The 13,680-nt window shown below is 38.0% G+C and overlaps 1 protein-coding gene across 1 annotated transcript in view; it reads right to left on the minus strand.

Moving 5' to 3' along the window:
* Positions 1-8,427, minus strand: part of golga4 (golgin A4) — a 29,231-nt gene extending 20,804 nt beyond the window's left edge. The window contains exons 1-3 of the mRNA XM_037678326.1: positions 8,212-8,427; positions 6,698-6,775; positions 41-109 (exon numbers count right to left, since the gene is read on the minus strand). Of these exons, the coding sequence (XP_037534254.1) occupies positions 41-109; positions 6,698-6,775; positions 8,212-8,289 (225 nt within the window). The 5' untranslated portion in view covers positions 8,290-8,427. The remainder of the gene's footprint in view (positions 1-40; positions 110-6,697; positions 6,776-8,211) is intronic.
* Positions 8,428-13,680: the final 5,253 nt, after the last annotated feature.

Raw genomic sequence — 13,680 nt, forward strand, 5'->3', positions numbered from 1 at the left:
TCCCTATTATAAAAGTTCACAGAGGATGTGCTCAACATACTTGAGGAGAAGCAGTTTCGTCCCCATTGATGCTGCCTCTGGGAGACCTCGCTGGTCCTTTAGAGGTACTCTGCAGAATTAAAAAAACACGGTGAGACAAAGAAAAGCTGTTCTGATGAACCGTCCTGGGCCAATTAGTCATCCACACCCAGCATGGCTCTCCCTGATTAGTCTGGAGAGAGCAATATTAGTATTGCTGGTTGCAATACAGGGGCAATGGGTACCCTCATGCAATTTGGAAAAACAGAGGGGTTAAATACATAACAGAAGGCATCTCCATTGAAAAATAAACAAACAAAAAGGGTTAAAATGTTACTCTAGAGAACAGCAAAAAGGTTGGGACAGACAGACAGTTACAAATCAAGCAGCACAGCTGGTTGTTGAATTAGAAATGCTGTGTGAAGCCGTATTACAAAAGCACACAATTATCATTAAATGAGGTGAATATTTAGCAGCCGAGTTGATTTAGTTGACATTTTATCAACAGGATCAGAGACAGCAAGTCTTCTCCTCACTTGTCCAGCTCCAAGTTTCTCCTTCCTCTGGGTTACAGATTAATATTAACTCGTGTTAACTTTAAATAGTCGTTACTCCTGGTTGTGACATTTTAAAAACACAAACAAATTTTCCTGCTCAGTTTTATGGTTTAAGAGCAAGGATTTATAAGGTCAGAGATTTTCAGAAAACAAACATCTTCACAGCTTGTTAACCTTTTGAGAATATCTGAATTATGAGGAATCAAAAAGGCAGCATGTGGTGTTTTATGAGCAGTACACAAAAATCTAATAATGTACCGTATTTTCCGCCGTACACGTCGCACCGCCCTATAAGTTGCATCAGTTCAAATATGTCTAATAAAGTGGAAAAATCCATAAATACATTGCTTCGCCGTATAAGTCGCATCTATTATGCGTCACCACTGACACGTCGCGTTTGTTACGCGTCACCGCTGACAACCTGGAAACGTGGGCCGGTGTTGTGCCAAAAATCGACTGGCTGCCAAATGGCGGCCACGGGAGCGTGCATGGTAGGACTTTAAGAATTTAATAATATTAACACCTAAAAACAGTTGTTTGCTTGAAATTATAGTAAAGTTGTGTCTCAGTCTAACTTTTGCTTGATAAATGCACTTTGATGGTCAAATCAGCTGCATTTGAAAAGCCCATAATCGGAAGTAGGCGCGTGCACTGGAGGACTCAATGTGCATTTCTTCAAAATTTAACAAGATAGGCACCTAAAACAATTAGTTTGGTCGAAATTATAGTAAAAGGTGTGTCTTAGTCTTACTTTTACTTAATAAATGCACTTCAATGGTCAAATAAGCTGCATATCACCGGGGCGGTGCAGCGAAATGAAGCCGATTTGACGGTTGCTCCAGGTGAGCTGGTTGAAGGTGGCAGGCTACGGCAAGCCAATCATGTCATTAATAGCCCCTTTCACCTATTGCATGACACAACAGCATGCCGTAATACTAATACTCAAGTGCCATCTAGCGGCTGAAAATGGTATTTTCAGTCAGAACGAATGAAAACGGTCATATCTCAGCCAAAATTTGGTTTATAAATATGGGGAAAAATCCATAAATAAGTCACTTTGGCATATAAGTCGCAGGGCATGAAAATTATACAAAAAAAACGTGACTTATCGGGCGAAAAATACGGTAAGCCTAAATCTTCATCTCGGAAAAAAAAAGAGCTGGGCAAAACCAAGGAATTAACCATCGTTATGTGATTTATAAAAAGTAACTAACGTTTCTCTCTCTCTGCTGGCTTCCTCTAACAACCAAATGATACAAACTTTTAAAAAAGGCATCTTATGCTTTTTGTTATTCCTGAACATTTACTATTTGATCCATATACTTGTTATGCCTATATAGTTATGCTCACATTAAAAACTATAAAAAGTCGTGAAGAACATCAACAGCGTTTCTTTCTCCACAAGCTCCACCAAAACACTGCATCAAAATACTCAAAGGAAAAACTGAAATCGAAGCTGTGGTCAAAAACAAGACGACAGCAAGAAAAACAAGCGTCTACACCTAAAACAAACTGTCATAAAGAAAAGAAAACTTGAGTAAATTATTGGTTGGATTTATGTGAAAGGATTCTGACAACATTATACGAGGACATAATGTTGGAACATGACAATGGGATGAATTTGGGATGTTTGTCGTCATTTCCAAGAACCAAATGTGACTCCTGTAGCTGGAAAACCCTTCAGACTGAAGGCGTCAAAGTACACCTGTGCACCATATAAATATATTACAGCAGACCTGTTCAGTGTAGTGCAGCTTTATCCACTGTGTTTAACCTAATAAAGCAGACAGACTCTTCTCTGTCAGACTTTATGTGATCTTCTTAACATCTACACTCCAGCAAGAGAACTCCGGTCTACCAACCAGTTCCTCTTAGATTTCCCCAGATCCAAACTCAAGTCAACAGGTGATCGGACTTTTGCGGCTTCTGCTCCAAAACTATGGAACCGTTTACCTGATCATTTAAAGACCGCTGAGACTTTTAAATCTTTGCTCATGACTCATCTGTTTTCCTTGGCCTTTGATCCGTGCAGAGTCTTAGAACCAGTTAAAGCTGATTTTTATTGTTGTGTGTTGAATTTTTAACTTTTTTAATAATTTTTTTTTGAATGGCACAAGATGCATTTTTTACTCTTTTTAATCCGTCTCAACTGTAAAGCACTTTGGCCAGCTTTTGCTGTTTTTGTGTGCTATAGAAATAAATTGACATGGACAAACTCTAGAAGAGACAGCTAGCTAAATATATATACACACTAATCTACGGGGCTGAATTATCATTTAACGAAATTATTAAAAGTTAGAAATAGATATCAACTAAATAACCAGATTAAGCTCAAAACATGCCGCAGCACAGAGATTCTTGTTATTTTACTCTAATCCAAGCGACACAAGCAGATTATCTGCTGAACTAGTCTGTTACACCTCTATTCAGTCTCCTCTTTTAGCGTTAGAGCAGTATCACACTGAATGAGATTATTTGGTGACTCAAAGTTAGAAATATGTCTTTTCCATTAGTTTCATTGACTTTGGAGTGTTTGCTTGTGAGCAACCAGTAAACGTTCAGCCATGTTTTGCAGAAATGTCAGCGTATTCTTGCATGCATGCATTGCAAAACTGTATTCCTAACTTATTCCTATTATTGGCAGTCATCAATAATGACTTTGTATGTATTTTGCTATGTGTGTTACCTGTTGTTTTGTCTGTACAGCACTTTGGTTGGCCTTGTTGCTGTTTTAAGTGCTTTATAAATAAAGTGGTATGGTATGGTATTTAATTTAATGGATTACACTTTTTAAGAGACATATTTGGACCAGTTGTTCTTTAATAAGTCTTGTTTGCGACTAAGATGGCCACGCTCAGCCAAGCGGCAGCTTCACAGGCTCCCAGTGAAAGTTTTACGCTTCGACTCCATCTTTTTATGTTCCTGTTGCTTTTGTTTTAACTTTTTTCATCCACAGTGCAGGTATGACCGCGACACACTTGCAGAGTTTTCTGTGTCGTTGCTTGCCATCGTGGTTCAGTCCTTCCAGCGTCAGGCTCAGGCCTATCATGACGGCTGTTTCCATGATCCTCCATCTGCCTGCACGGACCGAACTCTATGGACCCGTTCGGTTCCGCGGGGGAAATCTTGGATGTTCTCTGTCTGCCGGACAAGGTTCTGGAGGGCAGTCCGGAAGGGCAACTACTGTGGTCCTTGATATCATCATGCTGCTGACGGGACCTGCTAATGCTGCTAATAAGTAATAAGAACACATCACTAACCGAACCTCAATGCTAACAGCACCATGCTGCTAACTGGACCATGTTGCTAAGATAACATCACTGTCATCAGAACCACTCTGACAACTGGACCATGCTGCTGTAGATTTATTTCTTTTTCACTTTTGGCACCTTGTTTTTGTATTTTTGTTGCATGCTTTGGTATAGCCAAACCAAATTTATGAGAATCGTGCTGCTGTTGTTCGGTGTATTGTTTTGCACTACTAGTGACTAGCACCATCTTAGATCCTTTAGCGTACCGTTGGGCGTTCGTTTCGCGTATATCTTAGATCCTTATCTACCGTTTCTTTTTACACCTGCCAATTTTGAGACATTTTGGAGACTCACAAATGCAGGTAGCCACCTAGTCAGCAACAGTCTCATCCAGGTGAGAAACTACCTTTAACGACAAGTGCTTGTTGTGAATTGAGCAAAACTGCCATTTTAACATCGACTATTGGCGATAAACAATGTTTTGAACTCATCTTCCACGCAGCCTCTGAGCTTCACTGGAATTAAGCTTTGTTTACACTGACATACAAAAATGATGTGACCAACATGGACACTGTGTTTGGCAATTAAACACACGTCATGTGGACTTTATGTCAAAACACTGAAACTGAACACCGACTTCTTCACTAGCACTAATACTCCTTACAGTTAATTACAAGCCACTTAAACACAAGAAATGCATATTTTTCACAAGTAATGTTATATATCAGTGATTACATGTTGCGTTGAGTTTGTTTTACACATACAGTACTGGTCAAATGTGTTGAACTCAAGTAAACATTAATTGCGAGTGTTGAAAGTTGACGATCTTTTAATGAGTTAAAAAGCAACTTGATTTCTGTTAACTGGTGTAGTGCATAGGTTTAATTTTACAAAGAAACAATGCACTGTTTACCATAAATTATATGTTGATTGGGTTGTATTCATACACAGTAAAAATAAAAATAAAAAACTAGCTTTTGAGAACTGCAAGGATTTTTACAAAGGTGTTCTGGTCTGTTTACTTGGAGAAGTCTACAATCTTGTGCACAAAGTGTCAACCCTCCAAATAAACAGACATGTTGGGAGAAGGGGAAAAAAACCACCAGGCAACATAACAGGGTCTTAAAGGTCTATAAAGCAAGCAACTAAAGCTACCCGGTTCATTGACAGGCTTTGACAACTCAAAGGTGGGACCATAACCAACACAGGGCAGAAAGCACAGAAGATTTGATCTCACGATCTACACCACATCTTCAAACAGATGCAGGGTTAGCCTACATTTGAGATGCCTTCTTCAATCCGATGCAAACAGGAGACGGATCAGGAAACAAGCTGTCCCTACTTGGGCCACAGACCTCTACAGATTCCCCCGAACCCACAGAAGACAGGAGGGAGGAACGGGGCAGGAGGAGGAAGAGGAAAAGTACGAAGAAGAAGCAGGAAGTGAGGACAAACTCACCACACTGGCTACCTGGGCCGTTTTGGGTCGTTTTGAATGGTCCAGAGCAAAGATAGTATACTCAGAGAGAAAAGCAGGCTCTGCTATCATCCCAGCCAGCATCTGACCCCATCAGTGCAGTGACGGGGCGAAAGGTGGGGAAAAGGAGAGGGACACAGAGAGTAATGAGAAAAAAACAACACCATGAGAGTGAAACGGCGCTGAGAGGGGGAGCGGAGTGTCTAACCAGTCTGTCCAGGGTCGGCTCGCCGACTGACACTGAGATGGATGAAAAAGAATTGGTTTAAAGTAATAAAGAGGGAGAGACACAATATGAACTGGAAGAAAAATAAGAAAAGCTGAAAAGTGAAACATTTAACAGCAATGATATGGATAACAGTTTGACATCTCTTTATCTGGCATTTCTGATTTTAAAATATGGGTCAAATCTGCTTAATCAAATAAACACTCTTAAAGATAAAGACGTCAAAGTGTTACAGATTTGTGAGATGGAAAAAAGGTGCTGCAATGTTGCAAGAAATTTTTATACTGAAAGTAAATGACCATAACATGTCTGCATTTTTTAAAGTAAAAACTCTAAATCGCAAACATCCATATTCACGTTTTACAAGAGATGCACTAAAAATCTGCTTCATCATCTAGTCACGTCTATGCAGCTCTAATTTGTTCTGTTTTAACAAAAAACAAATCCACAGACTTGCTCATACCCACTGGAGCACATCATCCAGTCACTGATGACAGAAAAAAACACTGAAAGGAGGATACATTAATTATTCATACACATGCTGAAATGTTCTCCCAGCCCTTGTTACAATGCCCTTTGCAGGGTTTCAAAATAAAACTCCCTTTTCTCTGAGCTGTTCCACAATAATTATGGTTCAGCATCACTAATTATTCATCATTAAAAAACTCAGTGCCCTTTCCAATCATGCCCTTATTAACATAAAATCACACAGTTGGTTAAATATCATAATGATTTACTTAAAATAAACAATGCTGTAAAATAAACGAACTCAGATTAATAATAATTATGATCAAGTTGATCCGGTCTCTATGTTGTGATGGACTTACAATCTTGTAAATTGTATTTTGTTGCCTTTTTTCCACAACACTCTGGAGTAATAGCTGCTACTCCTTTTATTGCTTCACTTAATGTCAGAGTAAAAGAAACAAAATTAGCACTTTTTAAAATTCCTAAAGCAATATTTGGTCTTTTTTCCCCCCTTTCACACACAGTAATCATTAGGCCCTAGGTCATTATTGGGTGGTTCATTAACAACACGTGAATTACTATTACTATTTTTTTCAAAGACTGAGAAAGGTATTAATCTGGACAGAATCCAAAAGTAAGCAGGGAGGTGCAGGGTGCAGTCTGAACAAGCACATTTAGACACAACCTATTATAAACTCACCTCTCTGTCACTGGGAGAGGGCATGCCATCCTGATGAAAAGAAGGGGTTTGGCTGTTGCGTCGTTCTCCACCGCCCACCTATTAAAATACAATTAGTTATATAATACAAACAAACAAAGTAAAATCTAAAAGTAAGATACTGTCCTGATAATAATGCTCTACTTTCTTTTTCTATAAAGCTCAAACTCCAATGGCAGATCTTCACAATACTGTTGTTAAACTTTAGTGGTCGTAATTTTTGAATGTAACGTTTGAACACTATAAATCCACGATTCTAGTTTGGCAGACAGGCAGTGAATATGACAAACTTTAGTAACACGCAACAAAAATATCAAGTCAAAAAGTTTTCACCATTTAAGGGTCAAAGCTCAAACCAACTGGTTTTATTCAAAACATGAGCAATGCAGGAATACATGTCCCATACTGACAGCAAACTGACATTATTACACACAAAACTGGCTATAACCAGTAAGTTTTACAGGTATTGAGCTAAAGTTTGATGTGATAGTAGCAGAGAGTCATTCTCAACACAAACGCAAAGTGCTAACAGATCTTGAAAGATCCCATAATATTATAAGATTGTGCACATTTGCGAGGGTTGACAGAAGTGGCTGTAACTCTATCTCTTTTCATCATAAAATAATCTTGGTTTAATGCTCTGGCATAGAAGGCAGTGGGCAATATGTATTTCTTCAAGGAATACTAGGTTTTTCATGAATTATGTTTTATTTTAAAGCTTGAACCCAATGCTTTTCCAGTATTATTAAAAGGGACTTTTTTTTTTTTGTCAAAGCTGAAATTGATGTTATGCATCTCATGCATATATGGTATGGTAACTAAAGTGTATGAGCTTCCAAAATTAGTTTTTGTCACATTTTGCACATTGCAATGACAGTTTACTTTTTTGAACGTGTTAAAAAATGCATTATAAAAAGCAATGAAACACAAAACCTTTACATTTTAAAGAAAAGCATCAAAAGCACATGTCCTAAAACTGCAGCTGGATCTTTAAAATGTGATATAACATAAGTAAATACAGAGTGAAAAAGGACAGACGCCTATGGTTCACTTAAGACTGCGTTCTACTTTCAGTTTCTTGAAACTTGTTGCAAAAATGGCAGCTTGGCACTAAATAGCAGGACTGACTGTCCCTTACAACCAAAGCCAGAAGCAAAACAAAGTCACGCCCATGCTGTCAACATGCTTTAGGAAATGATGAATAAGTACTCCGAGTCTGATGAGTTTCACATTTCGCTACAGGCTGATCGCTTTATCTTTCTAGGACAACAAGAATTACCAGTTCAAGCTTCTTTCTAGCAACTAATTGTTTTATAATGTTGCTAGTCTTTAAAAGTCATTTTAAGTTAAGGGACGTTGACATTATTTTAATGACACACTACCAAATATTTATTTCGAATCATGACCTACACTTCCGTGACACGACACCTAGTTTTGTGTGCAGGCATCACTCCAGCGTAAACAGACTTAGCTTCGTTAGCGGCACAGAAACAAACCTGGGCCTGCTGAGTTGACTGCGCATTCCTTTGCGGCGACTGCTCCTCGTTTATCTTCTGCTTAAGTTTTTTAAACATCTTGTCCCGCCGACGTAGCTACCGGCTGGACAGAAGACGTCTACAATCCGTCGGTGAAATATCTGGCGTTACAGTCCAACATCCAGTCGTCCGGGGCTAAGACTTCCTCGCTAGCTAGTTATTCAGCAGCTGACGAGGCGCTCTGCGCATGTGCGGCCAACGTGGAGGAAAACTGATACGTCAGAGTTAAAGAGCCATTTCAGGCTAAATTGCCCACAGCGCCCCCTGTAGGAAATATGAAGAAGTTCATCATCTCTTCTAATTTCACATGCCGTGCTCATCAGATGGAATAATCCCAATTAAAAATATTTTGGTTGCGTTTTGAGTCACTAATCATTTTAAATTTTAAACTTATTTTTATAGTAGTCAAATCAGCCAATCCTGGAATATCTTACAAAAAGATTTAAAGCTCTCGACCTTGACCTCTCTAAGTGGCTTTAAGAATCTGTTGGACTCCTGGCAGGGACCAATGCAGACATGTTCCTGTTTTTAGTTTTCTACATTCACCTTAGAATCTAGCTGGTTTTTTTTGTTACCTTTTTCTTTTAGCCATCCTATTTGTAAAAAAACAAAACAAAAAAAACCTGCAGTATTACTTTTTATAATTGTTTATTGTTGTTGCTGTTGTCCATTGTTGTCATCTTTCTTTGTTGAAATCAGGTCTCTCTTGTAAATGAGTTCTCAATGGGATTTACCTGTCTAAATAAAGGTTGAATGAATACCGCATGAGAAACACCTTAGATTAAGAAGTGTTTTATTGAACACAGTTTTGTAATGCAAAATAAATGTATAGAATATTTTATTTTTTTCTTTCTATTTATTTAATAACCAGCCCCCAAAATTTATAACAGGCTTTTATGGTCATCCACTGGCCAGCTATTGTTTTAGTAAATATCAACCTAATCAAATAATTCAGAGAACATTTTAAAATCTGGTGTCTTCACTAAATTTGAAGCTATAGATTAAGGAATAATAAAAACAGTACCCCAATTTATACGAATGTAAAATAAATGATATAATAAGTTGCAGTAATTGAATATAAAAACAATGTGCACAGCACCAATATGTGCTTTAATTCTTTGTTCTATTTTGTTTTGAACAGAAGATGGCACTGGTTTCTGTGCATTTCTTTGATTTTAACTCATGCCTGTTTAAAACAGAACCAATCCGACTTTAACTTGAATAACATGCCTTTTAGGTTTTAGGAATAAATTTATTTTTCTTTAGTCTTTATATAAATTTTTTGTAGCACTGCAGCATAGCACTAAATGCAGAGCATAAGAAACCTGCATTGGCACACAGAGCTGCCACCTAAGCAGCTTCCTGTGTGGTAATGAATGCCCTTTCACTGCTGCACTTTCATCTGTGCAAGTTTTCCCAGTGCAAAGCAACTTTTCCCACAGTTTCTATCATAAGATGTCAAATGCAGTAACTTTTCTTTTGCTTCCCTTTTGCATGATCTGAACATGTATGTTTCCTAAGAAAGACCATGCTTATCATGTTAGTTTGGAGTTTTTTTAACTTAATGGTTTTATTCTTCCATAGGAATACAAGCATGCCCTGATGTTAATACAGTAAACAAGGGAAACAATTAAACCTGCAGCAAACTCATTTTTATGGATTATATATAATTATATTTTAATTTCCTGCTGCTGATGAAGCATTTGGTTTAAAAAAGTTTAATGATAGCACTGTGATTAAAATATTTTTAGGTTGGAACCAATCTTTAGGAGCCACTATGCACATGCAACACAATAAACACAAATCAACCATTTTTATTTATTTAAAAAAATGATATCTGTAGTGAAGCCTATGCACTTGGATTGGTCAAATTAAACTTGTATTGATGTGTTTCTAAAAATAGGACACTGTTTTTTGCTCTCCGTCTAAGTCATGGTGTCCTTGGGTAATATAATAAATACAGCAATAGGCAGAGAAGTTGATGGAAACCATGTTATAGGCATGAGTCATGGTTTAAACATGTGGTGTATTCCCTCCTTTGGGGTCTGGCCATGTGCAGAAATCCATCTCTGAGTCAGACTTGTGTCTTTCTTGTTTAAATACATTGCAAGTCTTGTCATTTTAAGCTGAAAAGACGTTATTATTATTATTATTATTTTAATCATTTTTTCAGCATTCAGACTTGAGCGCCCTGGATTCAGAAGGGCAACTCAGCAGTCCTCCATCGGAGATCAGGGTTGATCTCTGATGATAGTGAGTCCAAACGACGGGAGGTTAACGGCAAAGCGAAGCAGCTCCCAATACTCCAAGCAGCAGCCCGAGGCATTCTGCTCAGAAGGATTTGAAGCTAAATGAAGCTGAAACTGTACAAGCAGTATTTTTTTTTTAGGGGACCAGTCACAGAGTTGTGTTATTATACGTGTGTCCTGAGTGGTTCACTCCTAGTGCCTGGAAAACAAACACAACATTCATTCCAGGCACCCAGAACAGCACAACACTTTTGTTGTGATTGGCACAAAAATAGAGCAAAAAGGTTTTTCTTACGTTTGGACAATTTTTTGTTCTATCATGACTGTTAAGGTCAGCTTATTAGATAATGGTTTATTTTACATTTACCTTACATTTTTTGCTGACAAATAACAAGATATCTGCTTCTTATACAATAACCATTATTCTGCATTTAATCAATTTACAAAGGCAAGTTTTATTCTCAGCTACGCCCTTTTGCAGGGATTGTCTCAGAGAGCAAGCTCGTACAATATTTACCTTTACCTACAAATACCTTCCTTATAGAAATACACCCAAGCTCACTATAAGTATACTGTTTCTTAGAAATGCTCCAGCATATTTTTTATTTTGTTTCCTTTCCGCTAAATTTAGCTTTTGGCCTGCCTTTTTCTACTTTAAGCTTATAGCTATTGTTGTGCTACTGTTAGCTTATGTTTAGCTACTTTGGGGTTTCAGATAGACATTTACTACTTTTAACTACCCTTTTTTGTTAATGTTGCTATAAGCTTGTCTTTTCTATTTTTACCAAGACTTTTGTTTTTAGCTCACCTTTAAGTTTAACGTTAAGCTTTTACCTAGTGTTTGCTTTGTAGCTTTTAGCTAGTGTTTTGCTTCTTTGAGCTTTAGCTTCTTCAGCAAATGTCAGCAAAATCAGAACTCAGCATTTATGCTGCTATGCAAATGGCTGTTTGGTGTTGCCACTGAGATGTACCAGCAGAATTATGAAGGCAGATGAAAAAAATCAAGCAGAGTCGGCCTGTCCCAAAACAAATGTTGTTTTCTGAATCTGGCTTCCCCGCTTGGTCTTGAATAGGCCAACTATCTCAAAAGTTTCCTGGAGGTTATATGAATAAAAGGCTCTGCCCCCCCCCCCCCCCCATCATTCCCGATGACATGTGTGGACCTGTGTCAGAGCTGAGCCGGCTGATAGACACTGTGCCATCTCTTATCAGGACTATGGAACATTCTGGCAGTGTCCACGGACAACTCACCGCCTTTGTCGGCCTCCTCATGCATGAATGTATTATGATGTCATTAGTATGTTGCTGTTTATGTGCAAAGTCTTTTTTTGAAACTGTCACACTGTGCCCCAGCCAGGACATAGCGCAAGATAAGTTTTTTATTTTTACCTCCCCTCCCCTCCCCTCGTGTTTCTCTTTTCCTTTCCTGATCTACTTTTGTCTGTCAGTAACAAGTCTCTCTTGTAAATGAGTCCTCGAGGCTCAGTGGGAACTAACCTGTATAAATAAAGGTGGAATGAAAAAAAAAAAAAAGCCATTTAAATTTACATTCACATCCGTGCTCAGCTTATTTTATATTGCACCTTTTAAACTGTTTCTAACCTAGTGATCCCTGGGAAAAGCACAGCTACAAAGTAACACGTGCCATTATGAGTTTTCCATAATGACTTGGCAATTATTGGGTGCTTAAGTATAAAAGTTATTAGACCTGAACTCTGCTCAATGCCCAGTCGCCTGCTACTACTTTAAACGTAATTGTCTCTCCAGAGGAAACAACACTAATTAAAAATGTATACACATCATCCCTGATTTGCTGGTTTCTCTTCCTTTTTTCATTCCCCCCCCCCCCCCTCCAATTAAAAAAAATAAAATAAAATACACGATGCAGATCAAGTTTGGACCATACCTTTAATTCCTGCCTGAGGGGAGGTCAGGTAGCCTCTGGAGCTGTTTTTAACCTCCGCCTCATTGTGTTCTTCTTAATATTCTATTAACCAGATCAACATTTTCTAAAAGGCCAAAGCAGAGGGTTTATGAGATGTAAATTACCCATCACAATTTTCCCACTGGCTTCCACACAACCAAAGGTCAATTGACTTGCTCACAGTGTTTGAATTTATTTATAACTCTTTAGTACACTCATTGATGAATAAAAGCCAACAGAATGACAGACTCTTGCTCTTTTTCCAGCTCCCATGGTGTCATCATCTGGTTGTTTTGTTCTTGTGCATCTTGTCACAATAAAGGCGTGCCAGCTTTGAGAGCGTGCTTCATAACCAGTTTCTGGGCATGAGTCTGTCATCGGATAAACGTGGCTAAAAGCACAGCTATCTATTTTTATGCCTTTGACACATGAATTTTATGTTCACCTGCCCGGAAGGTTGTAAATGTAATGTTGCAACCAGTGAGGCAAAAATACAGCATTAAAAAACATTTCTAAATATATTATTGCATTTTCATGTGTAGTGAACTAGGTGTTATTAATAATCTTTATTATCACACAAAGTAGATGCAGGTGCACACATGCATCCATACATTTTCCTTTCCTGCTTTTTTATTGTTGGAAACAACAAGTTGGTGTCCATCTCCAGGGGTAGATAGTCATTGTGCTAGAGGCAGGATACACCATGAACATATCTCAAGTCCATCAGAGGGACACAAAGACAAAGAACCATTCACTCTCTGACTTACTCCTAGGAACAATTTAGATTTACCAAGTAATCTAACGTATGTTTTTGGTCTGTGGGAGGAAACCAAAGCAACTTGAACTAGACAAATGCATTTCCTGCAAAAATGCAGTGTGAATGCTTATTGTTGAAGAACTTGGAGAAAAACAGCTGAAATTAACTAAAAAAACTAACATGCTGAATTGTAGCTAAAACAGAAGAACAGGCCTAAATTAAAAGATGAAAGCAGAAAGAACATAAATTTACTTAATTAGCTAAAAATAAGCAGAAATAAGCTAAAAAAAAATAGGAAATTAGCCATAAAAAAGCTGAAATGAGCAGAAGACAGCTGAGAGCGGAAAAGTCAGAAAAATGCTTAAACTACCAGAAAGAAGAGGAAAGAGCTGAAATGAGCTGCAAAAATAGTGGAATTAGCTAAAAAAGCTAAAAAAAAAATAACATTAAAGCAGCTAAATAGTAGCTGAAATAGCACAAAAAGCTGAAACTAGTAGAAA

Source organism: Nematolebias whitei, chromosome 1 (assembly GCF_014905685.2).
Source record: "Nematolebias whitei isolate Nwh7 chromosome 1, NemWhi1, whole genome shotgun sequence".
Lineage (NCBI taxonomy): Eukaryota > Metazoa > Chordata > Actinopteri > Cyprinodontiformes > Rivulidae > Nematolebias > Nematolebias whitei.